The sequence below is a fragment of the Amphibalanus amphitrite genome, unplaced genomic scaffold, assembly GCF_019059575.1.
Source record: "Amphibalanus amphitrite isolate SeventyFive unplaced genomic scaffold, NRLGWU_Aamphi_draft 000246F_arrow, whole genome shotgun sequence".
In the NCBI taxonomy this organism is placed as follows: Eukaryota; Metazoa; Arthropoda; class Thecostraca; order Balanomorpha; family Balanidae; genus Amphibalanus; species Amphibalanus amphitrite.
This window is the reverse complement of record NW_024881741.1, coordinates 688,945-714,300: the sequence shown is the minus strand read 5'-3', so window position 1 is coordinate 714,300 and position 25,356 is coordinate 688,945. Positions and strand designations below refer to the sequence as shown.

Sequence of the window (25,356 nt, the reverse complement as noted above, 5' to 3'; positions counted from 1 at the left end):
TTGAAAGAATAATCATTCGCAATCCCTGTTGAGTTATCAGCAAAGTCCAACACTCGGTAGCCTACTTACTCACGGCTATAGGCCTCAGGACAAGCTTTTTGTTTATTTTGTTTTGTTAGGTTAGGCCCTTTCGGTCCAATGAGACCATTTCAGAGACGGGAGGATGATAGGATAGAGGGGGAGACATTGGCCTGGGCAGGCACCCTAGTGAGTCACCGGGGCTGAGCCCGCTCCAAGGGAGCAGCCCGCATGAGATAAAGTTGCCTGTCCAGCCCGGAGGGGGTTGCGGCGTGGAGGAGAAGGATTTCTGTATCCTGAGGATAGAAGCACGGAACGGTGTGAGTCAGGACAAGCCTTTCAAGAGAAAAAACAATCGATCGTCTCTGAACTTGTAAGCTTCCAGTTACTGTCTGTTCGGCTCGTAGCTGCATGACAAAAGTTTCAAATCGTTCGTAGCAAATATGTGGTGAAACATAAAAACAGCACCGAGGGATCACAACAAATACAGTTCAACAATGCTCATATACCGTCACATCCATCGAACTCAGTAGCCCTAGTTTGTCTCAGAAATGCACAAATGAGAAGAGCTCGGAGGACGCACCTAACACTTACGGATAAAGTTTTGTGATTAGTGGGTCGCCGACCGCGCTGCCGGTGCAGGATCTCTGAATGTGGAGGCAGCGGAGAGGAATGCCATCGACAGGAATCCTTTACTGGTCAGCGGCGTTGACCAGTGTGTCAAGTCGTGCAGAACAGGCTCAGATTATCATACCTACAGGGACTTGACCTCGTGTGACTCGAACAGTGCACTAAATAGATCGCCAACTCTATTTTCTTATAGTCAAACGGCAAGGAGCATGGGGAATTTAGAATCGGGAGCGTCGTAGCATACGAGGGGGTATCGAAAAGTTCTGATCATCACCACGAATGAGATGTGATAGAAATTTGATTTTTTTACATGATGTTCATTAATCCTTTACAAGTCACCACACACGACCGCAAACTTATTGCATCGTTTCTTGAGCTGCCTCAGGCGGTCATTGTAGAACCTTCGCAATGTCCCGTAAATCACTGCTCCATCTCATCAATGACGTCATTTCTGTCCTTAAATCACCGGCCATACTGTGGATTCTTCATCTCCCGTAACAATCAAGAGTTAGTTAATACCCGGTCAGGTGAAATTCTTAGATGCGGTAGGATTTAATGTCCACATCATGTTCTTCCTTCAATCGCAGCTCAGGACGAATGGGCGGGAGCGCTGTCGGTGCGGATAAAACATCTTTCTTGGGCTTTTTTGCGGCGATTCTGCTTGAGGCCATCTCGCAACTTCTTCAAAAGTGTGCAGTGGTGCTTGCTTATCATTATCCGACCATCATCAAGACAGTCGGTAATGACTATCCTACGCCAGATCCAGAACACTGATAGCATTGACCTTCCATATCGGCTTCTGCATCTTCGCCTTTTAAGAAGGACAGATGTGCCGTGCTTAAACTTCTTGATCATCTTTTTGTCTCTGGATCATGCACAGAGACCCAGCATTCGTTACAAGTCATCAAATTATCGAAGATGTCTTCAATTTCCTAAAAAAAGGCCTAGTTTTGATTTCGAAGGGCCAAGACGCATTTTTCTCTTGAACAAAGTTATAGACACACGAACTTCTAAGCGACCTGACTCCTTTATCGTCTGTAGTTCTTCGCTGATAATATTTTCAGGCACTGCCAGCATTGAGACCTTTCTGTTGCACAATCATCTGAAAGGTCACACGACGATCTGTAAGGATGAGGTCCTCCACTTCCTTCACAGTCACCACCTTGTCAGTCACTGGTAGCCACTCACTTCTTGACTCCCCTGCAAGGGCCATGCAACCAAGTTGAAAATTATTTCTTCATTTTCGGTAAGTGCATGAGATGGGCTTTCCTCGCCATAAACTGATTTCACGTTCTTGATGTATTTTCTCAATGTGATACCGTTTCAAATGCATTAGTTGGATGACGGTTCGGTCCTCAATGGGCCCAATACTCATCTTTTTTACTTCTAAGTCTCTCCTACATAAGATAAAACCACTTCTCAGGATTCTCTTTGCGGGAACATTGTTCTTAAGAACCAAATATAATACCAACCAAAAATCATCAAAATCGGTCTACATCTTCTATGTGATGATCAGAACTTTCCGATACCCCCTCGTACAATCACGGTTACGGGTACACATCTATGCACTACGTCTCTTTAGATAAAGTGGCCACTGAAAGAGGCCCAGAGTCGAGCCGTGCCAGCTTCAGTCCAACTAACCCCGGCTGGGAGGCTGAACGACGGCAAATTAACTCAACTATGATCCGTCGACGGCAACCCACCCCACTACGGCCACGGCCAGCAAGTTTGACGGACCCCCCCCCCCCCCACGGAACGCTGAGCACTCATCACTCGAGTGACACGAAATAAATGGCAGGCGCATTGACGTTCCGTGCTATTCGGCCAACTACCATTCATTAGGATATTGCAGCTTATGTAATTCGTCACAGCTGGACGTTTACTCCGGCGGCCCACACTTTAATCACGATCTCCCAGCCACGTATTTATGGAAATGAGGCAGCTAAGCAGATGATGCCACAGTTCACGCCAGGCAAATGTGTAGCATCCGTGAACGATACGCTTCAATCAATGGAAATTTACATGAAATACATGGCTTTATCAAACCGCACCTTCCCATAAAGTTGGTCGTGCTCGTAACAATGTTCATAACAATGACACTTAATGTGTCTAGTTTGCACATTGCCGCATTCATGTTCAGAAGTTCGCTGTGATAGAATATGGACCCAAAAAGCCACTCAATGGAGTCGAGATGTGTACTGAGTACTGAGTATTGTTTCCGTCATTAAGTCACGTAAGTTGTACTGGCCTTCCGTTGCTCCCACATATTTGGTATTTCTAGGCCGTCGAAACACGTCGTCATGAGGCGCAGCTGTCCTTACCCTCGCAGCCCCCCTCAGTAACCTGTCGGTGTCGTGCACCAATGTCGCAGAAGGGGGGGGGGGGGGAGACGTCCCTAAATTCATTACTTTAAGCACAATACATACATTAGGGTGTGTCAATGCACCATCACGGATCAAGGAACGGACGGATTATGGAAACGGATCAAGTGCTTTCACTGATAATCTGTCCAATGTCCATGTGCCTAAGGAAGTCATGTGGTACCATTCTTCCTTTTTTACACGAAAAAATGAGCAAAAGAAATGCCGCGCCAATTCTGACATTTTCACCGGCGCCCGACCTCGCAGTAGTCTCCATGCTTGTAAATACCGTGTGCGCGTTGACACTTAATACCAGCCACGGGACACAGCGCCGGCCTGGAAAGAAAGTGTGATGTTTCGGGCTGAGCCGACCTTCTGAAGCTGAGCCAACGGAGGCAGCCACGGACGGCCGCCCAGAACACCTCCGCCGGCGGCGAGCGGTGGCGCTCGGGGGTGACGGAGGGCAGCCCACAGCAGACACCGAGGGAGGGGGAGAGGGGGGTGCCCTGACCCCGGCGGTGCCCGCAGGCCAGCGGCGCTCACCTTGCGTTTGATGTTCTCCAGGCCCCAGGGCTCGTCCTTGACAAAGTCAGGGTGCGCGAAGATCATCTCGTCGGACTCGTTCCTCAGGGAGCCGGCCATTGGGGACAGCACCTTCCGGAACCCGTCTGCGGGGCGGCGGCGGCGGCGGCACAGGCCGGGTCAGCTCAGGGAAGACACGCGGCACGCCGGTACGTCCGAGACGCGGCGCGTCCAACAGCGACCAACTCGTGGTCGCAAAGGAGACACGCTGAGCCCGACAACGCCGCAAGCAAACAAGTTTACGGTATGCACACCAAGAGCATATCTTGTGCGTCGTCAGTATGTAATTCACTTTGGAACTGCATATATTGTACAGAAAGAACATGGCAACAGATATCACTGGTTCATAATACATCTAACGGAAACACGCAAGACAATTCAACTCAAAGAAGTAGCTTTTGATGACATGTTCACACAAAATACATATGACAGGTTACTTACACATGTTCAGTTGTCTGACGAAGCTGGCCATGTTGTTGTGCTTGTAATAGACGGGCAGGAGCTCCATGGCAAAGACGGCCTGATTTCGAATGTAGAACGACTTATTGCACTGAAATACACAAACGAAATTAGTGGCGCATGACACATGCTATAAATGGGGTGGGGTCGGCAAAAAAAAAAAATACTGTGAAGAATGAACTAGATAACTTCGGAAACTGACACAAGAAAATCTAGCTTATCTCCGGAGATGAGGTGACGCTAATGGGACTTTCAACATTCCCGCTCAATATTTCATGTCATGCGACGTTGAGGTAAGAGCCACAGCACGCAGTGGTTCAAATGTAATTATATTTGGGACTCGTACATCATCTCAAAATATAAATTAACAAGCTCTAAATGTCAGAGAGCACCAGGACTGACTCACCTCAGTCCAGCAGCTGATGACATAGTCTGTGAGTACCAATTCTGACTCACCTCAGTCCAGCCAATGACCGAGTCGGTGTTCTCCTCGTTGACCATCGCCCAGAGCTTGGCCAGGAAGGCCGGCACGCTGGAGCTGACGGCCTGATGCATTGTGGACTGCTCAAGCTCGCTGCCGCTTTCAGTTTTCATATGTTCCAATAGTAATAAACGGTCCTGTAAAGCTGCAACAAAAAGTGAAAATATGTGAGCTCACAGTTGAGAAAAAATTCAAGTAAAACACTTTGTTATGTAGTCGGATTAATTAAGTAAGATGACTGGAAGGTTTATTGATAATTTCGAGCACAGCTCTATCAGAATACATAGCTTTTTAGAATCATTAGAATAAAAACTTTTTAAGCTTTGTACATGTACATGTGTATGCGTACATGTGTATTCTGCCAAGTGTTTTGCTTTAACCTTTTTTTAAACTACAAGGATAATGTCACTAATCTAAAATGGATATATCCTATTGGAATGTTTGAAAACCATTCCAAGATGTCCTTTAGCTTTCAATAGCACTTTCAAGGTAATCAACCACCTTGCAAATGCTAGATTAGATTGCATGCTTTCACTGCCACTGCATGCACAGCCAAACCAAGCATGTGTACTGTGCAAATACATCATAATTGGATATTCTTATTTGTGGTCTCAATTTTTACATTTGCGTGAATGGACCCCAGTTGGACCCCAGAGCAGAATTAGATCTTTTTTGCTTTTGAGCAAAATTAGACACATGCTAGTTGATACTGGTTTTGGACTTTCAACTGCTCTCACAAGCCACAGTCCACAGATTGTCCCCATCAGATCAGATATTGATACTCAGTTGGGGAAACTACGAGGAGCCAAACAAAAATTGGATTAGCCAATCAACGGCTGGAGTGGGCGGGGCGATGACCATATATGGTCATAAAATCAGACAACTTCATCTTTTCAATGCATCCTAGCATTCAAATGAAAAAAATAAGGCATAAGAATGTTTTTTAACCACACAAGGCCCACACTCACTCGGTGCACAATTAACTGGCGGCTCTAAATCGCAGAGTTACAACACAATGTCAATCAGTGATTGGCAAATATGGCGGATTGAAACAGACGCGCCAAAAAGTGTAAACAGTACGGTGGTTTAAAAATGTCATTATTTTTATTATTTTGTTTATGGTTTTTCTAATTGTGGTTAAGTTATTATTTTTGAATTAAATATCATTGTTTATTATAACTAAATTAATTCTTTTTAACAATTTTCTTTCAAAACACCAATCCATTTATTGAATGGCCAGCTGATTGTGACGCTCAAAACCTGCAGAAAAGCCGTTTTCCTATTGCCATTTTCGAATCATTTCGCCAAATTTAATCAAACCACGCTGATTCCTAGTGGAAAATGGAAGCCTTTTCTCTCCGATAAGTGGATGCGATACCGCAAGTACCGGCTTGTCATACCGTTTTTCCCCCTTAGTAGCAAGGGCTGCATTAATGCCCATATATGGTCATCAAAAGTCCATTTATTGACGCAATCAATTTTTTATTTTCGCCTCGTAGTTTCCCCAACTGTACTGTACCGAGTGTTGGGGCATTGCAGACTTAATTTTATCATACCGTGCATTGTGCAATCAAAGTCACTAGTTCCAAGGTGAAAGAGACAAAAAGGAGAATCACAATGGGCGATTTCTGTACAAACTTCAGCTGAAATTAATATCAACTTCAACTTGGATCGATCTATTAAATTGAAATCAAATATCAACTTCAACTTACCTTTCCTTAGTACAACCCAGCTTATAGGCTTCACAGCCTTTCAACGTGATGTCAGTTGGTGACATACCAGGGAAATAAGCTAAAATTAGAGCACTCTATTTATTGCTCCTGCCCCATGTTGAAGAGATACCCCTAAAAGCGTGATCTTTTATCGGCCCTTACGCAGCAAGGCAGTAATTCTCAGACCGGTGGATGGTATCAATAGAAAGAGAATGCGTCAAGGATTAACATGAATTAATTAAAAAAACATTAAAATGTTAATTAAGCGTGGAAATTAGTCCCAAACATAAGCTAATTATTGCTCCTACCTCGGCGACGGCGCTCCCCGCAGTCGGCGGAGAAGCTAAAATAAAAGCCACCATCCTCCTTCGTAAGTCAATTTTAGAGCGGCCAAGTGGGCCGATGCGGGGCCACCAAACTGAGGTGAGACGTGGCTAGTAATTGCAAACCGCCATAGAAATCAATATCTTAAGACGTACAATATGGGATGATTACTCTGAAGCTGGAGTGAAAGCATGAGTAGATTGCAAGAAACGAAATGCATAGATTGGTTGAATTATGTACAATAGGCACAGCTCAGATGAAGCCATTTCTATGATGTTGACATATGACATAACCCTTCCTCTCCTCACCTATGACCTAAGTGCATTGGCAGTTACCGGCATAGTTTTTGAGCACGAGTGCAATTCGCCATCGGACCGCAATACATGTTGCTAGGCTGCTGCAATTACAACGAACATACGAATACTGCCTTCATTTGTAGACGTTTGTTTTTTAGGCGGTCTTTGACGTGCAAGGGGGCATACCTGTCGACAACTTGAGTTTCTCCGAATTTCAAAAACTCCCAGAATTTCAATTCCTTATGCACTGTTGTAGGTACAGCTATGTTCACAAGTTTTCGTTTCCTCCTGTTCTAAAAAGGATGATATTTGTCGATTTCGTGCGTCGCTGATAGGAGGGTGCGTTTAATAATTAGGCCCAACGCTTTCTGCACCCGCGAGTACCTTCAAAAGGGAACAACAGTTTCCATTTATTACACTATGGGACATGTGACAAAATGACCACTGGAACACGCATGAAACGGAGCTCATATTCCTAAAAATGTCTACAATCACTTCTTTTCTGACACTATTAGCAAATACCATCTCAAGTTAGGTGGTTGACAGACAGTCAATGGAGATCTGGGGAGACTGAGTGATGCCAATTCACCACTTAACTGATAATGAGGGCCGAGGGAAGAGAAACATGCAACATGCACAACTGACAACTTGACAAGTGACAAAACACTACCACTATTGCGCAGTGCACAACCAAATTACAGCAGCCAGCCCAAAAAATGCTTTTGGTGGCTAATTGCAAAACAAGTCACTAATAAATGTCTTAGTTGCAGCTGAACACTGCACAATAATCACACTGTTCACACATTGAGTGAGATGCCACAGGTGGTTTGAATCACACTTTGGTTCAACTGCAAATCTGAAGTGTTGTCATGAGGTTCATGCCTCCATGATCACAGCACTTTGGTTGTGGTTGGCATAACACTTGAAGTCTGCAGAGTTCCACATGAACTGCAGACACCTCATCTGGTGGTCTTCATGTTGCTCAACTTCTTCAGGAGGCAAATGTCGACCACCCAGCGGAAGCATGGTCCTGCAGAAAAGAAAGGTAATGCATAAGGTACAAACATTATCTGCTGAAACAGCTCCTTCTGTTGGTTGTTATTAAACTTTTAACATATGTAGGTAACATAACAACATGTATTCTATGTATATTACATTTGTTGAAGTAAAATACTGCCGGCTATTTCAAAACCAGAAAATGAAATTATATTGTGGCATAATTCACCTGCTCAGCTATCAGTATCAAATAATAATTAATTTAATATTTGGCATATTCTATATAACACATTCATAGAATATTCTACTTCACGTCACAAGGACTCACAATCTTTCTGTTGGGTGTTTGATTGACGCATTAACTAAGTTTGTCTTAGGTTTTATTATTGCAAAAAATTCATATTGCATTATTGTATCAAAATACTGCCAGCAATAACAAAACAAGAACATGAAATGCCAATGAGCAAGCCGCCTTTCCTTAAAATGGATTACTTTGAAAGGAATTTTAGTTTCTTTTAAGGAAAAGGAGAAATGATTATCAGGTAATTATCAGAAAACCACTCAACCAGCAAGTGGCTGGGTGGTTTCACAGCAAACATCAAGCCAAAACATATACTTACATCTATCTAACAATTGAGCCATTTGACTACTACAAGGATATGTGAGCAAAATAAGAATCCAATTATCCAACGTTGACTTCCTTGCAAAGTTTATGCCTTATTTTATGAAAATGTGTCACTAGAATATGATACTTACCATCGAATATTATTTAATTTACGATTTATTTCCATCGGAATGCACATGGAGTCCCGCGCCATTTTCGTCGACGATGAATATGATCGTGATTCATGAAGAGATAAGGGGTTTCAATGGTCTTTCAAAGCAATAATTTGATGCAAAAATTTGTAGGAAATAATATGAAGCTGGTTCAAATGGCCATCAACCATTTAAAACACCGAAAATACTCACAACTCCGCCCCGACGACCACGCAGCACCGCGCACGCCACACTCAAGGTATATAAAAAGCCACACTACTGGCACAAATGCCAAAACCGCTGTCACAGCGGAAATGTTTTTTTTTTCTCGATTGCAATTGTGGAATTATTTATTAAACAGAAGATGATCTTTCCGAAAAATCGACTGATTTCATACACAGATGCATGGAAAATAAAAAAATCCCGGTAAGTTTATTTGTATTGTTTTGTCGATTTTGACATGCTCCTAGTTTGCAGCCATATTTCGATATGTTCTACAGGGAGTTCAGAATTATTTCAGGACCAATCTTTTCCTCATTCATTTCCCCGTCGATCATGAAATTTTTAGAGCGGAACAATTGGTTTCCAGGCGGTCCGAGCGGTTTTCGTGAGAAGGGTGCAAAAATCGGCGTCATTTTTAGAGCCTCGACACCAGCTCAACACAGGACCCTATGGGAGACGGTGAAGTAGCGGGAGCAATAAATAGAGTGCTCTAATTTTAGCTTATTTCCCTGGTGTGTCACCGACTGATGTATCGATCCAACAAAATGCTTCACGATACAGATAGCAGTATCCAAGGCAATATTTCAAGCAAATGAGAGACACCTGGTACTGATATTGAGGAAAAACGATTTAATGGATTTAACCCTCGCCCCGTTGGGGGGGGGGCCATTTTGGCCCCCCCCTGTGGTTTTTCCTGAATAGCAAGAAAACGGCGGCGCGCAGCGCCGCCAAATTTTCAGTACCTTTCCGGGCATCAATTTGACACCTTCACACCAAATTTCAAGTCTTAGGTCACCTTAGGTCAGGAGTTATTGAGGTCAAACTAAGGTCATGTTCGAGCAAAAATGAGCAAAAAACATGCAATCTTGAAACGCTCACCAAATCTACAGTTATCAAGCAATTTCAAAGTTCTTTATATTGTCTAATAGACAAAAAGCGGCGCTACAAAACTGCTATCTCGGATTTTCAAAATTTTGGGTTTTTGACCCAAAAATTTTCAAAAAATTGATTTTTTTAGAAAAACTAAAAAAAAATCCAAAATTTTTCCGAATTTCGAAAAAACCGGGATATATGTGATAGTCCCTGCGCTCTTCTATATACATACCAAATTTCAGATCGATATCTCGTTTTTTGGCCAAGTTATAGCGAAAAAACTGTTCAAAAATGATGACGTCAAATTTTTGAACTCAATTTTTTTGCGATTCTAGACCTTGTACGACAAAACAAAGACCACCATTGAACTCCCCGTGACGAGCTGCATCGATTCGATACCCATTTTATGCAAAAATATCAACTTTGAAATTTGACCTAATTTGACCTGACCTTGACCTGACCTTGACCTGACCTTGACCAAAACGTGACCTAAGCTGGCCCCAAAGGCTGCCTGACCCACATAATCGCATTTGTCATGTAAAATGGACCATAAAACATGCATCACACGACACTTTCATATTGTGACCCCCCAGTGACCTGACCTCTGTGACCTGACCTGGTATCAGTGACCTCAACTAGCAAAATATGTGTTTGAAGAACATTTCCCCATCGATGATTTTCAATGAAATGCATTTTACTCGATTTTACAACGCATTTCTTGAAATGCCTGTAAGCGGTGAAAATTGGACCTTTGACCTGACCTGTGACGTCATCGGTTTGACCTAGGTCAATAAAATTGGGTCACAAGGTAGTTCCCTGATAGGGCTATCCAACACCGTTTGCTGCTTGTCGCTACGTTGCGTGGTTCTCGAGATCTTAGGGGGGGGCCAAAATGGCCCCCCCCCCCCCCAACGGGGCGCGTTGCTCGGCAGAGCCCAACGGGGCGCGGGTTAATACTCGTCTAACAGCTTTCCACAACACTGTGGAGAACACGGTATATAGAGAACTGTGGAGAATTTCGCCGCACTGCGCCATAACCAAGATCCTGCATCGAGCGCAGGTTGAGGGTGCTAATTTATTAACACGGTTAAGATTTTGCAATGCAGCTGCTGGAGATGCTTGCCTTTTATTTTCCATTTTTATTTCCAGATCAGCGACCTTGAAGAATGTCATAAAAGTAGAGTCCTTATGACATTTATCAGTAGTACTAACTGCAGGGTATTCTCATAAGACATCTTTTATCTGCATATCAGTAATCAGTACCTACTCTTGCTTTTAGTTTCTGCGACAAACGCCACCTTCTCTCCCTGTCCTAAGAATGGGCACTGAATGTTTCCGTTCCGACGTATGTAACAACTAGCAGCAAAGACTGCTTGGATGATGCTTCGGAGTCCCCGGTCTACGCCGTATCGGCCGGATGAAGATCGTCCATGCGAGGACAAATTCGGGTGATGAATCTTACCGGATGCCACATATTTTTTTATTTAAATTCCTGCCGCACTTCCTTGACAGTTGACACGCTGATCCTCCCCCTCACGTGCACTCGGTGGGAACTAGGAAAAGCCAATGTCATGACGCGGGTCTGACCTCGTCCCACAGGCCAGTGAAGTTTACCTGTACCTACCAGTCCCGTGAGGCAGGATCATATCCGGAGGCCGGCGGCAGAGCTGAAGTCTGAGCACTTGTCAGTTGACCAACGCTCAGACACCAGACACTCGTGTGCTAGATGGAGGCATCCACCGGTCTGAACACAAGGCGCCAATACCGATTGGGGAGGCCAAAACGTTCGCTAAACACAGCAACTACCCTCTCGTCTTCGCTGATAAGACTGGACGCAGAAGAGCTGCGCCTAGTCTAACGATATCATTCGATGACAAGTGCGACGTTAGACGACTGCCTTTCCCGTGTCCACGGGTTCTGAAAGCACGTGAGCCAGACAATAATCCGTAGCACTTCAGACGTGTTCAATATTCCAATCTCCGAAAGGCACAATTAGCTGCAGACCCCAGAACGAACGACACTGCAGTATGTATTATACACGATGAATTTACCTGTCACACGATCAGAGGCGACGTTCGCAGAGGTCACACACCATATCACAGGTCACTCCCGCCCCCTCCTCCTCCCGGCATGACGCCCGGGCTCACAGGTCACATTTACAACGGCCATTAGAACCGGCCACAATTTCAGCATTTCGTCCGGCGAAACCGGCCCGGACCCATCTCACCCGGATGCTACATGTTCTACGGTAGAACCTGTCCCACTTTGGTAGGCCAGTAGAAGGAACAACTGAGCAAACGGTATGGTTTGGCGGCGGCGAAATGGCGCGGCGGCGATGGCGACCTTGTTGGATGGCCGGGCCGAGCAGTGAGGCGGGACAGGCTGGGGAGCCTGTTACTGAGGTTCAACTGACCGGCCACGGGGGCTCAGACCGTCTGCACCGAGAGACGCCGGGTCTCGCTGAGTCTGTCCGAGGCCGGCACACATTTGCACTGTCGAGGTGATATGTTGGGTTAAAATGTCACTAGGAGTACCTCCAGCGAGACTTCCACTGGCATTGAGGTGGCCAGCTCAGATCCTTATAACACTGGCTCCGTGCTTCACTTAGTTTACGCTCACACCGGCTGCTGAGATACCGTCAGGTGAGGTGTCAGTGTGCGGGGCAGCATCACCAGCAGCACCAGTAGCAGCACCAGTCCCGAGTCGGCACCGCCGGTAGCACCAGCACCAGTCCTGAGTCGGCACCACCGGCAGCACCAGCACCAGTCCCGAGCCAGCACCGCCGGGCCCCAGCAGTACCGACGGCCGCACCACTCAGCCAGGCACGGCCGGCCGTCTCTCTCCGACAGCAGCGGTGCGGCCGTCCCGGGGTTGTACCCCCTACGGCGGCCGAGCACACGTCTCCAGCTCTGCCGCCGGCGTCCACTGCACCGGACTGAGTCCAGCCGGCGCCCGGTCACACGGCCGGTACCGGCGCGGTGGGAGATCCTGAGCTACGGCACCCGGCCGCGGCCGGCGCTACACCTTGTACTTGGCGCGCAGCTCCTTGATGGTCCACTCGGTGATCCCGGCGTCGGCTAGGTCCTGTTGTCGGCCCTGGCGGCCAGAGAGAGACCCACACCGGCCGTCACACACCGGACAGAGACAGACCCACACCGGCCGTCACACACCGGACAGAGACAGACCCACACCGGCCGTCACACACCGGACAGAGACAGACCCACACCGGCCGTCACACACCGGACAGCAGACCCACACCGGCCGTCACACACCGGACAGAGACAGACCCACACCGGCCGTCACACACCGGACAGAGACAGACCCACACCGGCCGTTACACACCGGACAGAGACAGACCCACACCGGCCGTCACACACCGGCCAGCAGACCCACACCGGCCGTCACACACCGGACAGAGACAGACCCACACCGGCCGTCACACACCGGACAGAGACAGACCCACACCGGCCGTCACACAACGGACAGAGACAGACCCACACCGGCCGTCACACACCGGACAGAGACAGACCCACACCGGCCGTCACACACCGGACAGAGACAGACCCACACCGGCCGTCACACACCGGACAGAGACAGACCCACACCGGCCGTCACACACCGGACAGAGACAGACCCACACCGGCCGTCACACACCGGACAGACAGACCCACACCGGCCGTCACACACCGGACAGAGACAGACCCACACCGGCCGTCACACACCGGACAGAGACAGACCCACACCGGCCGTCACACACCGGACAGAGACAGACCCACACCGGCCGTCACACACCGGACAGCAGACCCACACCGGCCGTCACACACCGGACAGAGACAGACCCACACCGGCCGTCACACACCGGACAGAGACAGACCCACACCGGCCGTCACACACCGGACAGAGACAAACCCACACCGGCCGTCACACACCGGACAGAGACAAACCCACACCGGCCGTCACACACCGGACAGAGACAAACCCACACCGGCCGTCACACACCGGACAGAGACAAACCCACACCGGCCGTCACACACCGGACAGAGACAGACCCACACCGGCCGTCACACACCGGACAGAGACAGACCCACACCGGCCGTCACACACCGGACAGAGACAGACCCACACCGGCCGTCACACACCGGACAGAGACAGACCCACACCGGCCGTCACACACCGGACAGAGACAGACCCACACCGGCCGTCACACACCGGACAGAGACAGACCCACACCGGCCGTCACACACCGGACAGAGACAGACCCACACCGGCCGTCACACACCGGACAGCAGACCCACACCGGCCGTCACACACCGGACAGAGACAGACCCACACCGGCCGTCACACACCGGACAGAGACAGACCCACACCGGCCGTCACACACCGGACAGAGACAAACCCACACCGGCCGTCACACACCGGACAGAGACAAACCCACACCGGCCGTCACACACCGGACAGAGACAAACCCACACCGGCCGTCACACACCGGACAGAGACAAACCCACACCGGCCGTCACACACCGGACAGAGACAAACCCACACCGGCCGTCACACACCGGACAGAGACAAACCCACACCGGCCGTCACACACCGGCCAGCAGACCCACACCGGCCGTCACACACCGGACAGAGACAGACCCACACCGGCCGTCACACACCGGACAGAGACAGACCCACACCGGCCGTCACACACCGGCCAGCAGACCCACACCGGCCGTCACACACCGGACAGAGACAGACCCACACCGGCCGTCACACACCGGACAGAGACAAACCCACACCGGCCGTCACACACCGGCCAGCAGTCCACGGAGGGCCGCGGGGGCCCGCGCCGTCCATATACATACCTCACCGGACCGCTGCACACGCACGGGAGCCCAGTCAATCGCAACATAATTACCTTCAGATATTGCATATCAAAGTTGATATTCGTTCCAAGAAATATAAAAAATCAACTGCCCCGAGAAGAGAACAAATTGTAAACATTAGGGATGAAAGAGGTACGCGGTAGCACGCATCAAAGGCTGGCTAAACAACCTATTGCATGTAATGTCTTCGGTATCACATTTCCGAGAACCGGGTAGTCAGCACTGGTTCAAAGTGCAGCGGGGCCATTGACGCTTTTGAGCTCTAGGAACCAGAATGCGAGAGTGCGAGCTAGTTACAAGAGCAGCTTGCGTAGAGCGTCGGTCGATAAATCTGTTGTGCTCGGTCGTTCCGCTTTGTCGGAGAATCCGACGACCCCGCCGTCCAGCCTCAGCAGTAAAAAGTGTGTCGCTCTTTGTGCCTGTATTTGTGCCCCGTTAATGCCAGTCAGGCCGACAGTCCCTCCGCTTAACCCGGGGCCCGGAATAAACCCGAGTCCCCCCAAACCCACTGGTTCCCACCAAACAGAGCCGCCGTGGATTTCCCACGTCGGACGTCCCGGAATTACCCGAGGCCGGCCGACGCAAGAATGGTGAACGGCGGAATCAGTCGCCGGTGGCTCTCGGACCACACCCGAGGCACCTCCGACAACCCAACCCGCGGCACAAATCTCGCTCCCCACAGCCCGGGCGATGTACGTCTGAGCCGCTACCTCAGGTCGCACAGCACACGGGCAGCAGAGCGGCAAGATGGCTGGGCCCGGCAGCACCTCTGGATCAACCCAGGCAGCAGCACCGGTCAGCGGACGGGACAGGAGCCCTCTCCAAACAGTCCCCCGCACAGGAGTCCCCGCACTTACCCGGCCACCGCCACGCACAAAACTGACCGCCACCGCCGGCACGCACCGGTCGTGACTTCGGGTCAGATGCCACGACCAATCACAGCGCGGCACGGACAGAAACTCGGCGCACGGTACAAAAGCAAGGGACCGGGCCGGATTCGAACCGGCAACCACCGACTGATCACGCCGGCCAAACGTCCAGACACCCTACCCACTCGGCTATCGGGGATATATGGGACGTTGCCGCACTCCAATCACCAAACTTCAGTATGACACCCATTCAGTGTCCATTACAAATCGTTCCTTCAAATTCTCGATCCACTCGACGTACGAGGATGACCGATGACATGACAATATAATCAATAACACCTAAGTGGAAAAGAAAAAAAAAAAGAGAATAGAACATACAAATAGGCCGCAGACCGATCCAGGCAGGCCTTTAGATATTGGTGTTTCTTTGAAACCTAGACAATCTTAAGGCTAGGATTCATCCCAACCTCAAAGTAGTGAGGTGGGAGAGGATGATTTTGAAAAGTTAAACTGACTTCTCTCCTCAAAAACACATTTCAGATGAGTAATTTCGTCTGCAGTGTGGAAAATACACGGAATCTCTCTACTAACAACTATATAGCATTGACTTCATATCATAAGACAAAAAGACGAACAATGTACGTGTTTCACGTCAACAGCCACCTGCCACCCCCCCCCCCCCACACACACACTGTGTCACTGTGAAGATAGGGTATCGGTGGATAACCGGAACGTAATGTTGTTTTATACTTCGCATTTGCTTGCACACTGCACACTTACTTCAAGGCTACCGAGGAGTTTTTCCATTAACTGCTCGCAAGTTCGTCTCTCCTGCACAGACAGGAACTGTAGACTAATGTGAAATCTGCCAACAAAAGGGTGCACACATACTTCAGAATCTGCGCTTTCAGATGCTCCATTTCAAGAAACCATTTGACAGTTCACACCTCAACGAAAACAATGCAATAGCGCCAGCACAGACCGCACGATGCGGCACGCAACACCGACGTCAGACGTGTACCAGCACGCGGGTGTGAGCTGTGACTCCACCTTCGGTCGCGTCTCGTCCGGTCCGATGTGACGCACCAGACGCTACTACATCTAAGTACAGTACGAACTACTAAGTCACGCCGTCACCACCTCATTAACCAATAACCACGCTCTCATACAATCCAACGTTCGGTGTCCTCAGTCACGAAGCTAGCTCCTAGCCCCACCAGCAGATTGGAGCGCTTCGCAGACCCGGCCACATGAAGAACGTTGCTGCATAAAGCCCGGCTAGGCAATATTAACTTCAAATATCGATGGATACAACAATACCATTTATCCAGGCTGATTTGGACGGCTCCTAGTAATTCTCACAGCTGCTGTGCCTAAGATCCCTCGCACTACACACAGCTAGCTGAGCCATCTCAGGTACCCTCACAAGGTGCCGAATCAGGCAGCCGCTGCGCCCCCCTTCCCCGCTCCGACCAAGGCTCCCGCGCCTCCGCTCCGAGCCGCTGACCCGTTGCCCCCTCCCCCGCTCGCCACTGACCTGTTGCTCCCTTCCCGCGCTCACCACTGACCTGTTGGCCCCTTCCCCCTCTCTGCGCGCCGCTGATCTGTTGCCCCTCCCCCGCTCGCCGCTGATCTGTTGACCCCTCCCCCCGCTGATCTGTTGCCCCCTCCCCGCGCTCGCCACTGACCTGTTGGCCTCGGACATGGCCTGCAGCAGCTCGACGACGAGCCGCACCTCGGCTGTGTTGGGGCTGAAGGCTAGCAGCGTGTACAGCACCTCGCCCAGCAGGCCGGCCGGGATCTCAGCGCGCAGCACGTGGCCCAGCGCGGCGGCGCCCATCCGTCGGAGCAGCGTCAGCCGGCCGCTCACCTCCAGCCGGCGCCACTCGCGGCCAAACTCCTGCACGGTGGCCGGCAGGCGCGCCGACGGCGTCACCGACGGCGGGCACTGGCAGAGGCAGAGGCCGGTCAGACATACAGCACTGTACAGCAGGGGGTCAGCGGTGGCCGGCAGGCGCGCCGACGGCGTCACCGACGGCGGGCACTGGCAGGGCAGAGACAGAGGCCGGTCAGACATACAGCACTGTACAGCCGAGGGTCGGCGGGGGCCGCCAGGCGCGCCGACGGCGTCACCGACTGCGGGCACTGGCAGAGACAGAGGTCGGTCAGACATACAGCACCGTACAGCCGGGGGTCAGCGGGGCCGGCAGGCGCGCCGACGGCGTCACCGACTGCGGGCACTGGCAGAGGCAGAGGGGTCAGACATATTGTACAGCCGGGGGGTCAAAGAAACACCGCCTGCGGGAACTGTCATAGAGGGGGGGATTAACACACACCGCCTGCGGGCACTGTCAGCGGAGGTCAGATGGAACATTAATACATACGGCCTGTGGGCAGACTGCCATAACCACGGTGTCAGATATATACCAGTCACAGCGAGGGTTCGGAGGGGATCCTGACACGGGGCCGACGATGGGCACACTGCCTATGGGCACCAAAGGGAGGGGACTTCACACAGGTCATCATAGCGCAAACCCAGCTGCGGGCAATGCTATCGGGAGGCAGTTAGATATGACACACAGTTATCATGGGGCGGGGACTCCAGACGCGTCACAGCAACCCCTTGCGGGCACTGTTACCAGGAGGGAGTTCGATAAGACACACTGTCACAAGGACGGAGTTAAATGAGGCAGCCGTCAGCTGGAGCTGAGATGAGTCCTCAAGGTGTCAGAGGCCTGCCGTCACCGGTGTCAGATGGCGATCTTCCGCATAGAATCATTGAGGGGCTCAACACCTCTCACAGGAAATCAGGGGAAGGGATATGCCTGTCTGGAGCCGGGCCGAGTATGAAAGTCATATGAAATGCCGTTGTGAAATGCCAAGAGGGTCGCTGTCTCTGGAAAATCAAACAAGGCAGCAGACGATACATTTACACGCCACTCGGTAGATACAGAGCGCCCCAAGCTGCAGCCAGACGTTGTCCGTACTCAGATGGTCTCTCCGGCACCGGCTCAATGCTGTAGGTGGCAGCACCCTGACGTGGACACGACAGTCTACTGCGTCAGACTCGGGAAAACTGCTACAAGGGAGACGACGGTTGAATGCAGCTGACAGGAAAAATCCTGTCAGGTGACACGAAAAAATAGCCCAGTTGGCAGAGCGTTGAGCTCCCTGTAGCGAGAGCCCGGGTTCGAGACGCTCCGATGCTGGATATTTGAGACTCCTGACGGAGATCATCTGCGGTTGGTAAGAGAAGCTGTCGCCAGTCGAAGTCAGTTGAGTGGGACAGGCCGTGTCGGGCTTTGAAGGGCACGCTAAACTTTGGCATCTAAATTTCCCAGTTCCCCGGAATTGCGCGATCGGACGGTGGGATTGGAGACTGCGTAGCCAGCTCTGCTTAGCGTGGGCTCCGGCTCTCTCGAACAGTACATTCATACATTCCAGCTAAATTTATTATTATCTAAATTATTTGTGATTTTCTGGCACTGCAGACCCGTCACACATTCTAATGCGTCATCTACATAGGCTCCTTATGACAGCAATATCGACGAGGCAGACGAGAGAGATAGCACAGGGATACAGCACGGAGATAAGACAAAGACACTGCATAGGGTATAACACAGAGGTATAGGCAACACAGGGAGGTAGCACAGGGAGATAACATAAGACGATAGCATGCTTAAGTGATACACATTACACAAAGTTCAAAATGGAATGAGGCGTAGTTCACACAACTGAGCAGTCGTATATATCAAGGCGCTACAACGATCCATCTCACCCATGGATAGGTACCTACAAATAAACCTTCATCCCACGCGAATCCCACGCGTAAAGTCGTACCTAGTTTAACCACTCACCTGGCACAGCCTCAGTCCCACCTGGTTCACGGGTGTGCCGTCTCATTGTTGCCCTTCACCTGGTTCATGTGAGCAGCTCAACACCACCCTCCCCTGGTTCATCTAGACAGCACAGCCCTCAGCCCCACCCCCATCTGGTCCAAGGGTGCACCGTCTCAATTTGACCCCTCACCGTGTGAGCGGCCCTAGCCCCCAGCCCCACCCTCACCTGGTTCATGCGGCCGGCGGCGGGCGCGGCGGGCGTCTCGCGGCGCGTGGCCAGGCTGTTCCACACGGCCCGGCCGGCCGGCGCCGCCCCCGACAGCGTGTCCTTCCTGTCCAGCGGCCGCAGGGTGGCCGCCTTCACCAGGTCCCTGCCCGGTCAGATCCGGTCAGGTCAGATCACAACTCTAGGTGACTGACCACGATAAGTTACGGGCTCAATATCGCCGGTCCACAGTCCCAAATCACATGCTGACATCTCATCCCTGTACCCATATTCCATATTGTGTGATAGGTTCATCAACTATCTGTCACACCCTGTGAAACTACCTACGTCATATTATATGATTGACATCATAACAGTCAATTTAAAAGCAAAAAAGTACAAGCTTAAAGGTCACACAGGTCATAACTTTCAACACAATTATTCACTGGAGCAGATACAGGACATAGTATCAATTCTAGATTCTGGCGCAAGGCAAGGCATATCTAAAATTCCCTCAGTCACTGTCAGGTCACTGCAGGTCATATCGTAACCAGTTATTCACTTCAGGATTCACCATCTACTGCTAGAAGACTACAACACGTTTCTAATGAGAAATTGTTTAATAAATCCTAAATGGCAAATCGTATTGAACTCTAGCTACAGCCTAACTGAAGCACACAATATTGCCCTGACCCTGCCCTGTATCTCGTTCGCCCATCTCACGCTCCTCAGAACAGCTACATGAGCACCTCAGCGCACCCTGAACTCACCCGGTCTCCTGTTCCCCTCACCTGAACTCGTCGTACGACCCGACCTTCTGCTGGACGGCGCGCAGCTTGGCATCGTTCTGCAGCGCGCGCCGCTGGTCCTGCTCGACGGCCGAGCGCAGCTCCCGCTCCAGCTCGACGAAGTTGATGTCGTCCCGCTCTGCCGGCCGGGCCATCCCACCGTGCGGCCGGCGCCACACCCCGTCAACGGCAGGCCGCTGAAATCACACCACAGGCACAGGTGGTCTGTGACAGTCCTATGGCAAATATTGTTAGTTTTGAAAATTTAGCTACACAAGGGGCACCAAACTTTTACAACTCATATAAACCTACACAGAGGAAAGCACAGTCCACAGCAGAAGTAATGTGTGGTTTCAGTCATGGGTATGTTCTGCTTCTGAAGCCTAGGAACGATTAGCCAGACTGCAACGAGACTTTAAATGTAGCTTACATGTATCTTCACCCTTGCAGCTACAACTTTATCTATTGACGTCTTCTTTTCAATCAGTCCGCATTTAAAAATCGTCGGTCAAAACCATCCGTTGAGATTGGTAAAACCACACATTACTTTAGCGGTGGGCTGTACCTGTGAGCAATGATGCTCTTGTTGAAATTCGGTCTTTTTGTTGGTACACATATATATATAGTTCTGTGAAATCTTAAAGCTACTAATTAGGGTTAGGCACTGATAATCCTTTTGTTCAATTTTCATGAAAATGAGACGAGAGGGTCCGTCCATCCGTCCATCGTTTGATGTTTCTTGCTGGTAGGGGCCGACGTACGGTAGCAGGTTCCTAAAGACGTTTGCTAATGCAGCCAATGGGCAGCCCACCCCTCATACGCACGGGGAGGGCTAGTGCGGCACCCACACTGCCGATCTACTGTTATACGTACCTACCTAGTTACTACGTAGCAGACATTAAAGCAGCCTGCCATAATTTCAGCGTATCACACAGCGTGCAGGGAGAAACGCCCCCCCCCCCCAGGAGCCCAAGGCTAGCGCACCTCTCGTGCACGCCAGAAGCGTAGGGCCCCAGTGGTGTTACGTGCTCGATGCCACATGAAACAAACATCTCGTCGATGTGATACCGCTCCCTCCACGCATCCCTCATCTTTTCGCACACATCGACACCTTTTCCAAACCCCACATCTGTTTTCCCGTGAATTTCCGACAAGTTGGATAAGAGCTTTAAAAAAGGTCAGTAGTGACTCGATTTTTCACAAGTTTGTCATCCTTGGCGGATCAAGCAATGCCAGAACAAGCCTACAAACACAAACTTGAGCATGGCCAGGCCAGATGATTGGACACTTTTTAAAAGGGATCTTTCATTCTTCCCGGAAAGCTTAGAGAAAAGGTGTGGGGCCTGATAAAGGTGTCAATATGGCAGAGCCGTCCAGTATGCATGCAGAGCGGAGCCCGGAGGCAAGTCGTGAGGACATCAGCATAGCGATTGAGACCAGATGTTCGGGAAGGCTTTAGCTGTTTCCCCCAGGACAGCGAGCGTACGCCCAGAGGTATCCTGCACCGCACACACAGCAGAGCTTCCTTCTGTTAATGGGGATCTGCAGTATTGCTTCCAGTGGAGTCGTATGAGTCTGACTGATGGCACTTCATGGTATGCAAATGTCTGTCCTGTGGATCACCACAAGTACTAAACTTGCAAAAAAAGACCAGCATCTACCTTTACACCAGTTTAAAGGTAGTGTGCCACCTTTGAAAGATTTCCCATTTTATTTTTCCTAGGATAAGAAGCTTCTGTTTTTACCTAATATCGCAAAAAAAAAAATCAAAAATGGGCCTGGAATAGTGCCTTTTTCGCCTAAAAGTTTATCGGTTTTTCGATATGTATAACAACTGTAGTGGGCTGACCTGCAAACAGGCGTCGGCAACAATCGCGAATGCGGCGCACATGTGACAATAAGCAAAGGTCATTATAGAGTTACGACGTACGGGAATGAGTTATCAGCTGTCTAATCGTAGACAACACAATGTCGAGCCTTAAACTGTAAGCCTGTATTGGTATTGTTTCTTTTATTTGGCTGTCGAACATTATTTATGGTTTGAAATATGATTTTATGTAAAATAATTGATATGAAAAAGCCGTCTCTTAAGTTATGACCCCATTTCACCACACGCAAGTGGCAGAAATGACAATGATCAGCTGACGCATTTTTCTTGGCCGAAGTCAGAGCGCGCGGCCCGACGCACCACCACCGCACCACAAAGTATGAGCAGAAGCCGCGCCCAAAGCCAGGGCCCCGGTAACGTGAGGTAGCCGAGTCGGGGCAGCGTGCGCTGACCCAAGCCGGGGCCGCAGCTTTGGGCGCGGTCTACCGCATCCCCGCGGGCAGCCCCGGGCTATCACATGACACCGGGAGGACGCGCGGCCCCGGCTTGGGTCAGCGCACGCTGCCCCGACTCGGCTACCTCACGTTACCGGGGCCCTGGCTTTGGGCGCGGTCTACCGCACCACCTAACAGGCGTGTTCGAAACCGCAGGAGATGATGATGAACGGGTTTATCGAAACTTGATTGGATGAGCATATCGGTAATAGCGATTTCAGTGTGTGCATTTATTGTTCATAGTGGTGTGAAATGTGGTTGGGGTACGACCGACAACCCGTCGGGGCGAATTTCGCACTGGGGTACTCAAAATTTGAAGAATTTAAGACGTTTCCATGAGTTTTGAAGGTATGGATAAGTTCTAAAAATCCGGTTCTCCTTATCTGGGCAATTAACTCCATACGGTCCAGGAAAGCTGGCACACTACCTTTAAGCTGCCCACTGCCCAGAAGCTGATTGCATGCCATACCGCAAAGCCAGACTGGAAAACACGTAAGCGATTTTGCGCTTAAATTTCTGTGATTTGCACCAAAAGTTTGGTGCTCAATGCCCATTTGTGCGAAAATTAAGCCCTTTTATATAAAGCACATGTGACATGTCATGTGCACTGTGCACATCTACCGGTCAAGGCTATTTGAACCAGGCAGAGTGTTTCGGGGCCTTGTACGCTCTCCCATGTTTGAGCGTCTGAATGACTTTTTGATTTCCATGGAAACCCAATACCTCAATAGTCTTAGAGCACTCTAGCTTCATGCCGTGAAACAAAGCTGGAGCCGTGAGTTCCGGGGCCAAAAATTTGTGCCAATGTTAATATCGGCGGAGCAGTGTGTTCGAGGCTGGCGGGAGTCAGCGAGGGCCGGGCAGCGGGACAGCATGTGCTCCGGCACATCACTCTCTTCTCGGCACACGGCACTCGGCAGTACGGGGCACCGCTTGTCTGGGCACTGCTGGCACGCCGCGGAGTGGAGACAGCCGATTCGGTGCCGTATTCGTATTGGAGCGAGCGGCCCCAGTGGCCCGCCCTCATCTGGTGCACCGAAACGGCATCCTCGGTCCTCTCCGGGGATAGGGAGCGGCGGCGTGCTCCCGACGAGTGGCTTGAAATGAACAGTGATTCTGAGCAGTTGTCGCGCTCTGCGCCGGACAGTGCGATGCGAGGCCGCACAGTGAACCGCCCTGGTCAGCCAGTGGGCGTTTGAGGGCAGGGCGGCCGCCTGTTTTGCCAGGTCGTCCGCGCTCTCATTCCTCTCGATACCGCAGTGGGCAGGAACCCACTGCGGTATTGCTTAACGACGCTTGGCGATGTTCAACAAGGTCTTCTTTACCTATCTCCATGCCGAGGGTCCAGCGTAGGTACCGCATAAATTCGGTGATCGTATTTCGCCAAAAAATTATGCGACTGCCCTGCGCCGAAGAATTCGTCCGCCGCCACGCGCTGAATTCGGCGCATGCAAAGTTACGCCGGACGTGGGCTGAAATTTTCGGCGCAATCCCACCACTACGCCAGACATATTTGGCATAACGTGGATTTTTTCCAGTCTGGCCGCAAAGTACTGCTCACAGCATGACAAGGTGCACCGGCCCAAGTTCTTCAAAATCTGCACCACCTCTTCAGAGCTGGAAAATCCACACCTAAGTGGGCAGAGTCCAAAAATTCACACTGAACCTGAAAATGACTGTTCTATATCTACACTGACTTCAGGCCAGTCTTACCCAGCTTGCCAGTGGTATCAACTAGCCTCTATCTGGATCAGAGCAGGGGACAGCCCACATGATTGATGGGACCACAGCTAGCATAAGTCTGTTCTGACTTCTGACCACGCCATGCATTATTGTTGACGCAGTTCAGATATTGTGGAGCCTGTAAATGGAACTCACCTTCACCTAGGTACTCAAATTAAACTCAAGGATATTCCATACATTACAATAAATTTATTCTTCCGATTTACAACCGAACCAGCTTGAGCTTGAACCAGCTATCAATGCGATATTTACCTGTTTGGAGTTTCAGTTCAAGTTTGGTGTTGGAATGAAGGATAATGGCTGAATGCTATTTATGGCATTGAATAACCTTCTCCATTACTTAAAGAAACGAGCATTGGTGATTGAAAATCGGAAAATCTAGTAAGAAACGTTCATGTGGAAAGTCTAATAACCCAAAAAATAAATAGGTACCAACTGTAAGGTGAGAAGAAAACCGTTCCCGTGTGTGTGTTTTGCGAGATGTGTGATCCAAGTGCGCCACTTTCCAATGCGTTGTTTTTGTATGGTTTTTGTAGAAAATGTAGACTGACGAAAACATGAGAACAAAGTGGCAGTTTCATTTAGCATTATCCAGAAAATATATTGCGTTAAAATTTCAAATGATTTCAAATACGTTTTCAACAAAAATAATATTTTTTTTATTTACAGCATCAATAACTTTTATATATGAGACATATACCGCGCAATTGAGTCGATAACAGCGCAATGGTTTGACATGTTTATTTATTTATTTTGGGCCGGCGCGGAGTGCTGGGGCGGTTTAAAAACACGTTGAATTGCAACTTGAGGTAGGCATGTGAATCAATATTCTCTTATATTTTCACGAACCTTTATTTGAAATGTAGGAACTCGCATACCGCCCAGCCCGTGGTGTGAGTAACTTGAACTTGAACTAGCAAAGGAACATTGGAAGAGCGTTGAAGACTGCAGGAAGGAACGCTGCTGGATTTCAATTTGCTGCATCATAAGGTAAGTTTTCATTCATTTATTAA

At 49.8% G+C, this 25,356-nt stretch overlaps 2 protein-coding genes across 6 annotated transcripts in view; both read right to left on the bottom strand.

The window, feature by feature from the left end:
* LOC122386297 (heat shock factor protein-like) overlaps window positions 1-6,606 on the bottom strand; it is a gene marked incomplete at its 3' end in the record, with an annotated part of 50,747 nt that extends 44,141 nt beyond the window's left edge. Inside the window, exons 1-4 of the mRNA XM_043375370.1 lie at window positions 6,551-6,606; window positions 4,506-4,675; window positions 4,032-4,140; window positions 3,552-3,676 (exon numbers count right to left, since the gene is read on the bottom strand). Of these exons, the coding sequence (XP_043231305.1) occupies window positions 3,552-3,676; window positions 4,032-4,140; window positions 4,506-4,643 (372 nt within the window). The remainder of the gene's footprint in view (window positions 1-3,551; window positions 3,677-4,031; window positions 4,141-4,505; window positions 4,676-6,550) is intronic.
* A 5,115-nt stretch (window positions 6,607-11,721) lies between these two features.
* LOC122386294 (coiled-coil domain-containing protein 103-like) lies at window positions 11,722-24,849 on the bottom strand. 5 transcript variants are annotated; one of them, XM_043375365.1, is made up of 6 exons: window positions 24,776-24,849; window positions 20,282-20,475; window positions 19,512-19,656; window positions 17,135-17,394; window positions 16,227-16,311; window positions 11,722-12,805 (listed from the first exon to the last, which is right to left on the bottom strand). In XM_043375365.1, the coding sequence occupies exons 2-6, from the start codon at window positions 20,431-20,433 to the stop codon at window positions 12,728-12,730; spliced, it is 720 nt and encodes a 239-aa protein (XP_043231300.1). In that variant the 5' UTR covers window positions 20,434-20,475; window positions 24,776-24,849; the 3' UTR covers window positions 11,722-12,727. The 5 variants fall into 5 exon arrangements, with proteins under 5 accessions (XP_043231300.1, XP_043231299.1, XP_043231298.1 ...); XM_043375364.1 differs by having other exon boundaries at window positions 24,780-24,848; XM_043375363.1 differs by having other exon boundaries at window positions 24,596-24,844.
* Window positions 24,850-25,356: the final 507 nt, after the last annotated feature.

What these genes read in the sequence shown, in the direction of transcription:
- LOC122386294 (XM_043375365.1), bottom strand. Translation starts at nt 20,433, where the DNA reads ATGGCCCGGCCGGCAGAGCGGGACGACATCAACTTCGTCGAGCTGGAG. An exon ending in CCGCCGGCCGCATGAACCAG is followed by an intron (nt 17,395 to 19,511) that starts GTGAGGGTGGGG and finishes TGCCTCTGCCAG; the next exon opens with TGCCCGCCGTCGGTGACGCC. An exon ending in AACTCCTCGGTAGCCTTGAA is followed by an intron (nt 12,806 to 16,226) that starts GTAAGTGTGCAG and finishes TCTGGCCGCCAG; the next exon opens with GGCCGACAACAGGACCTAGC.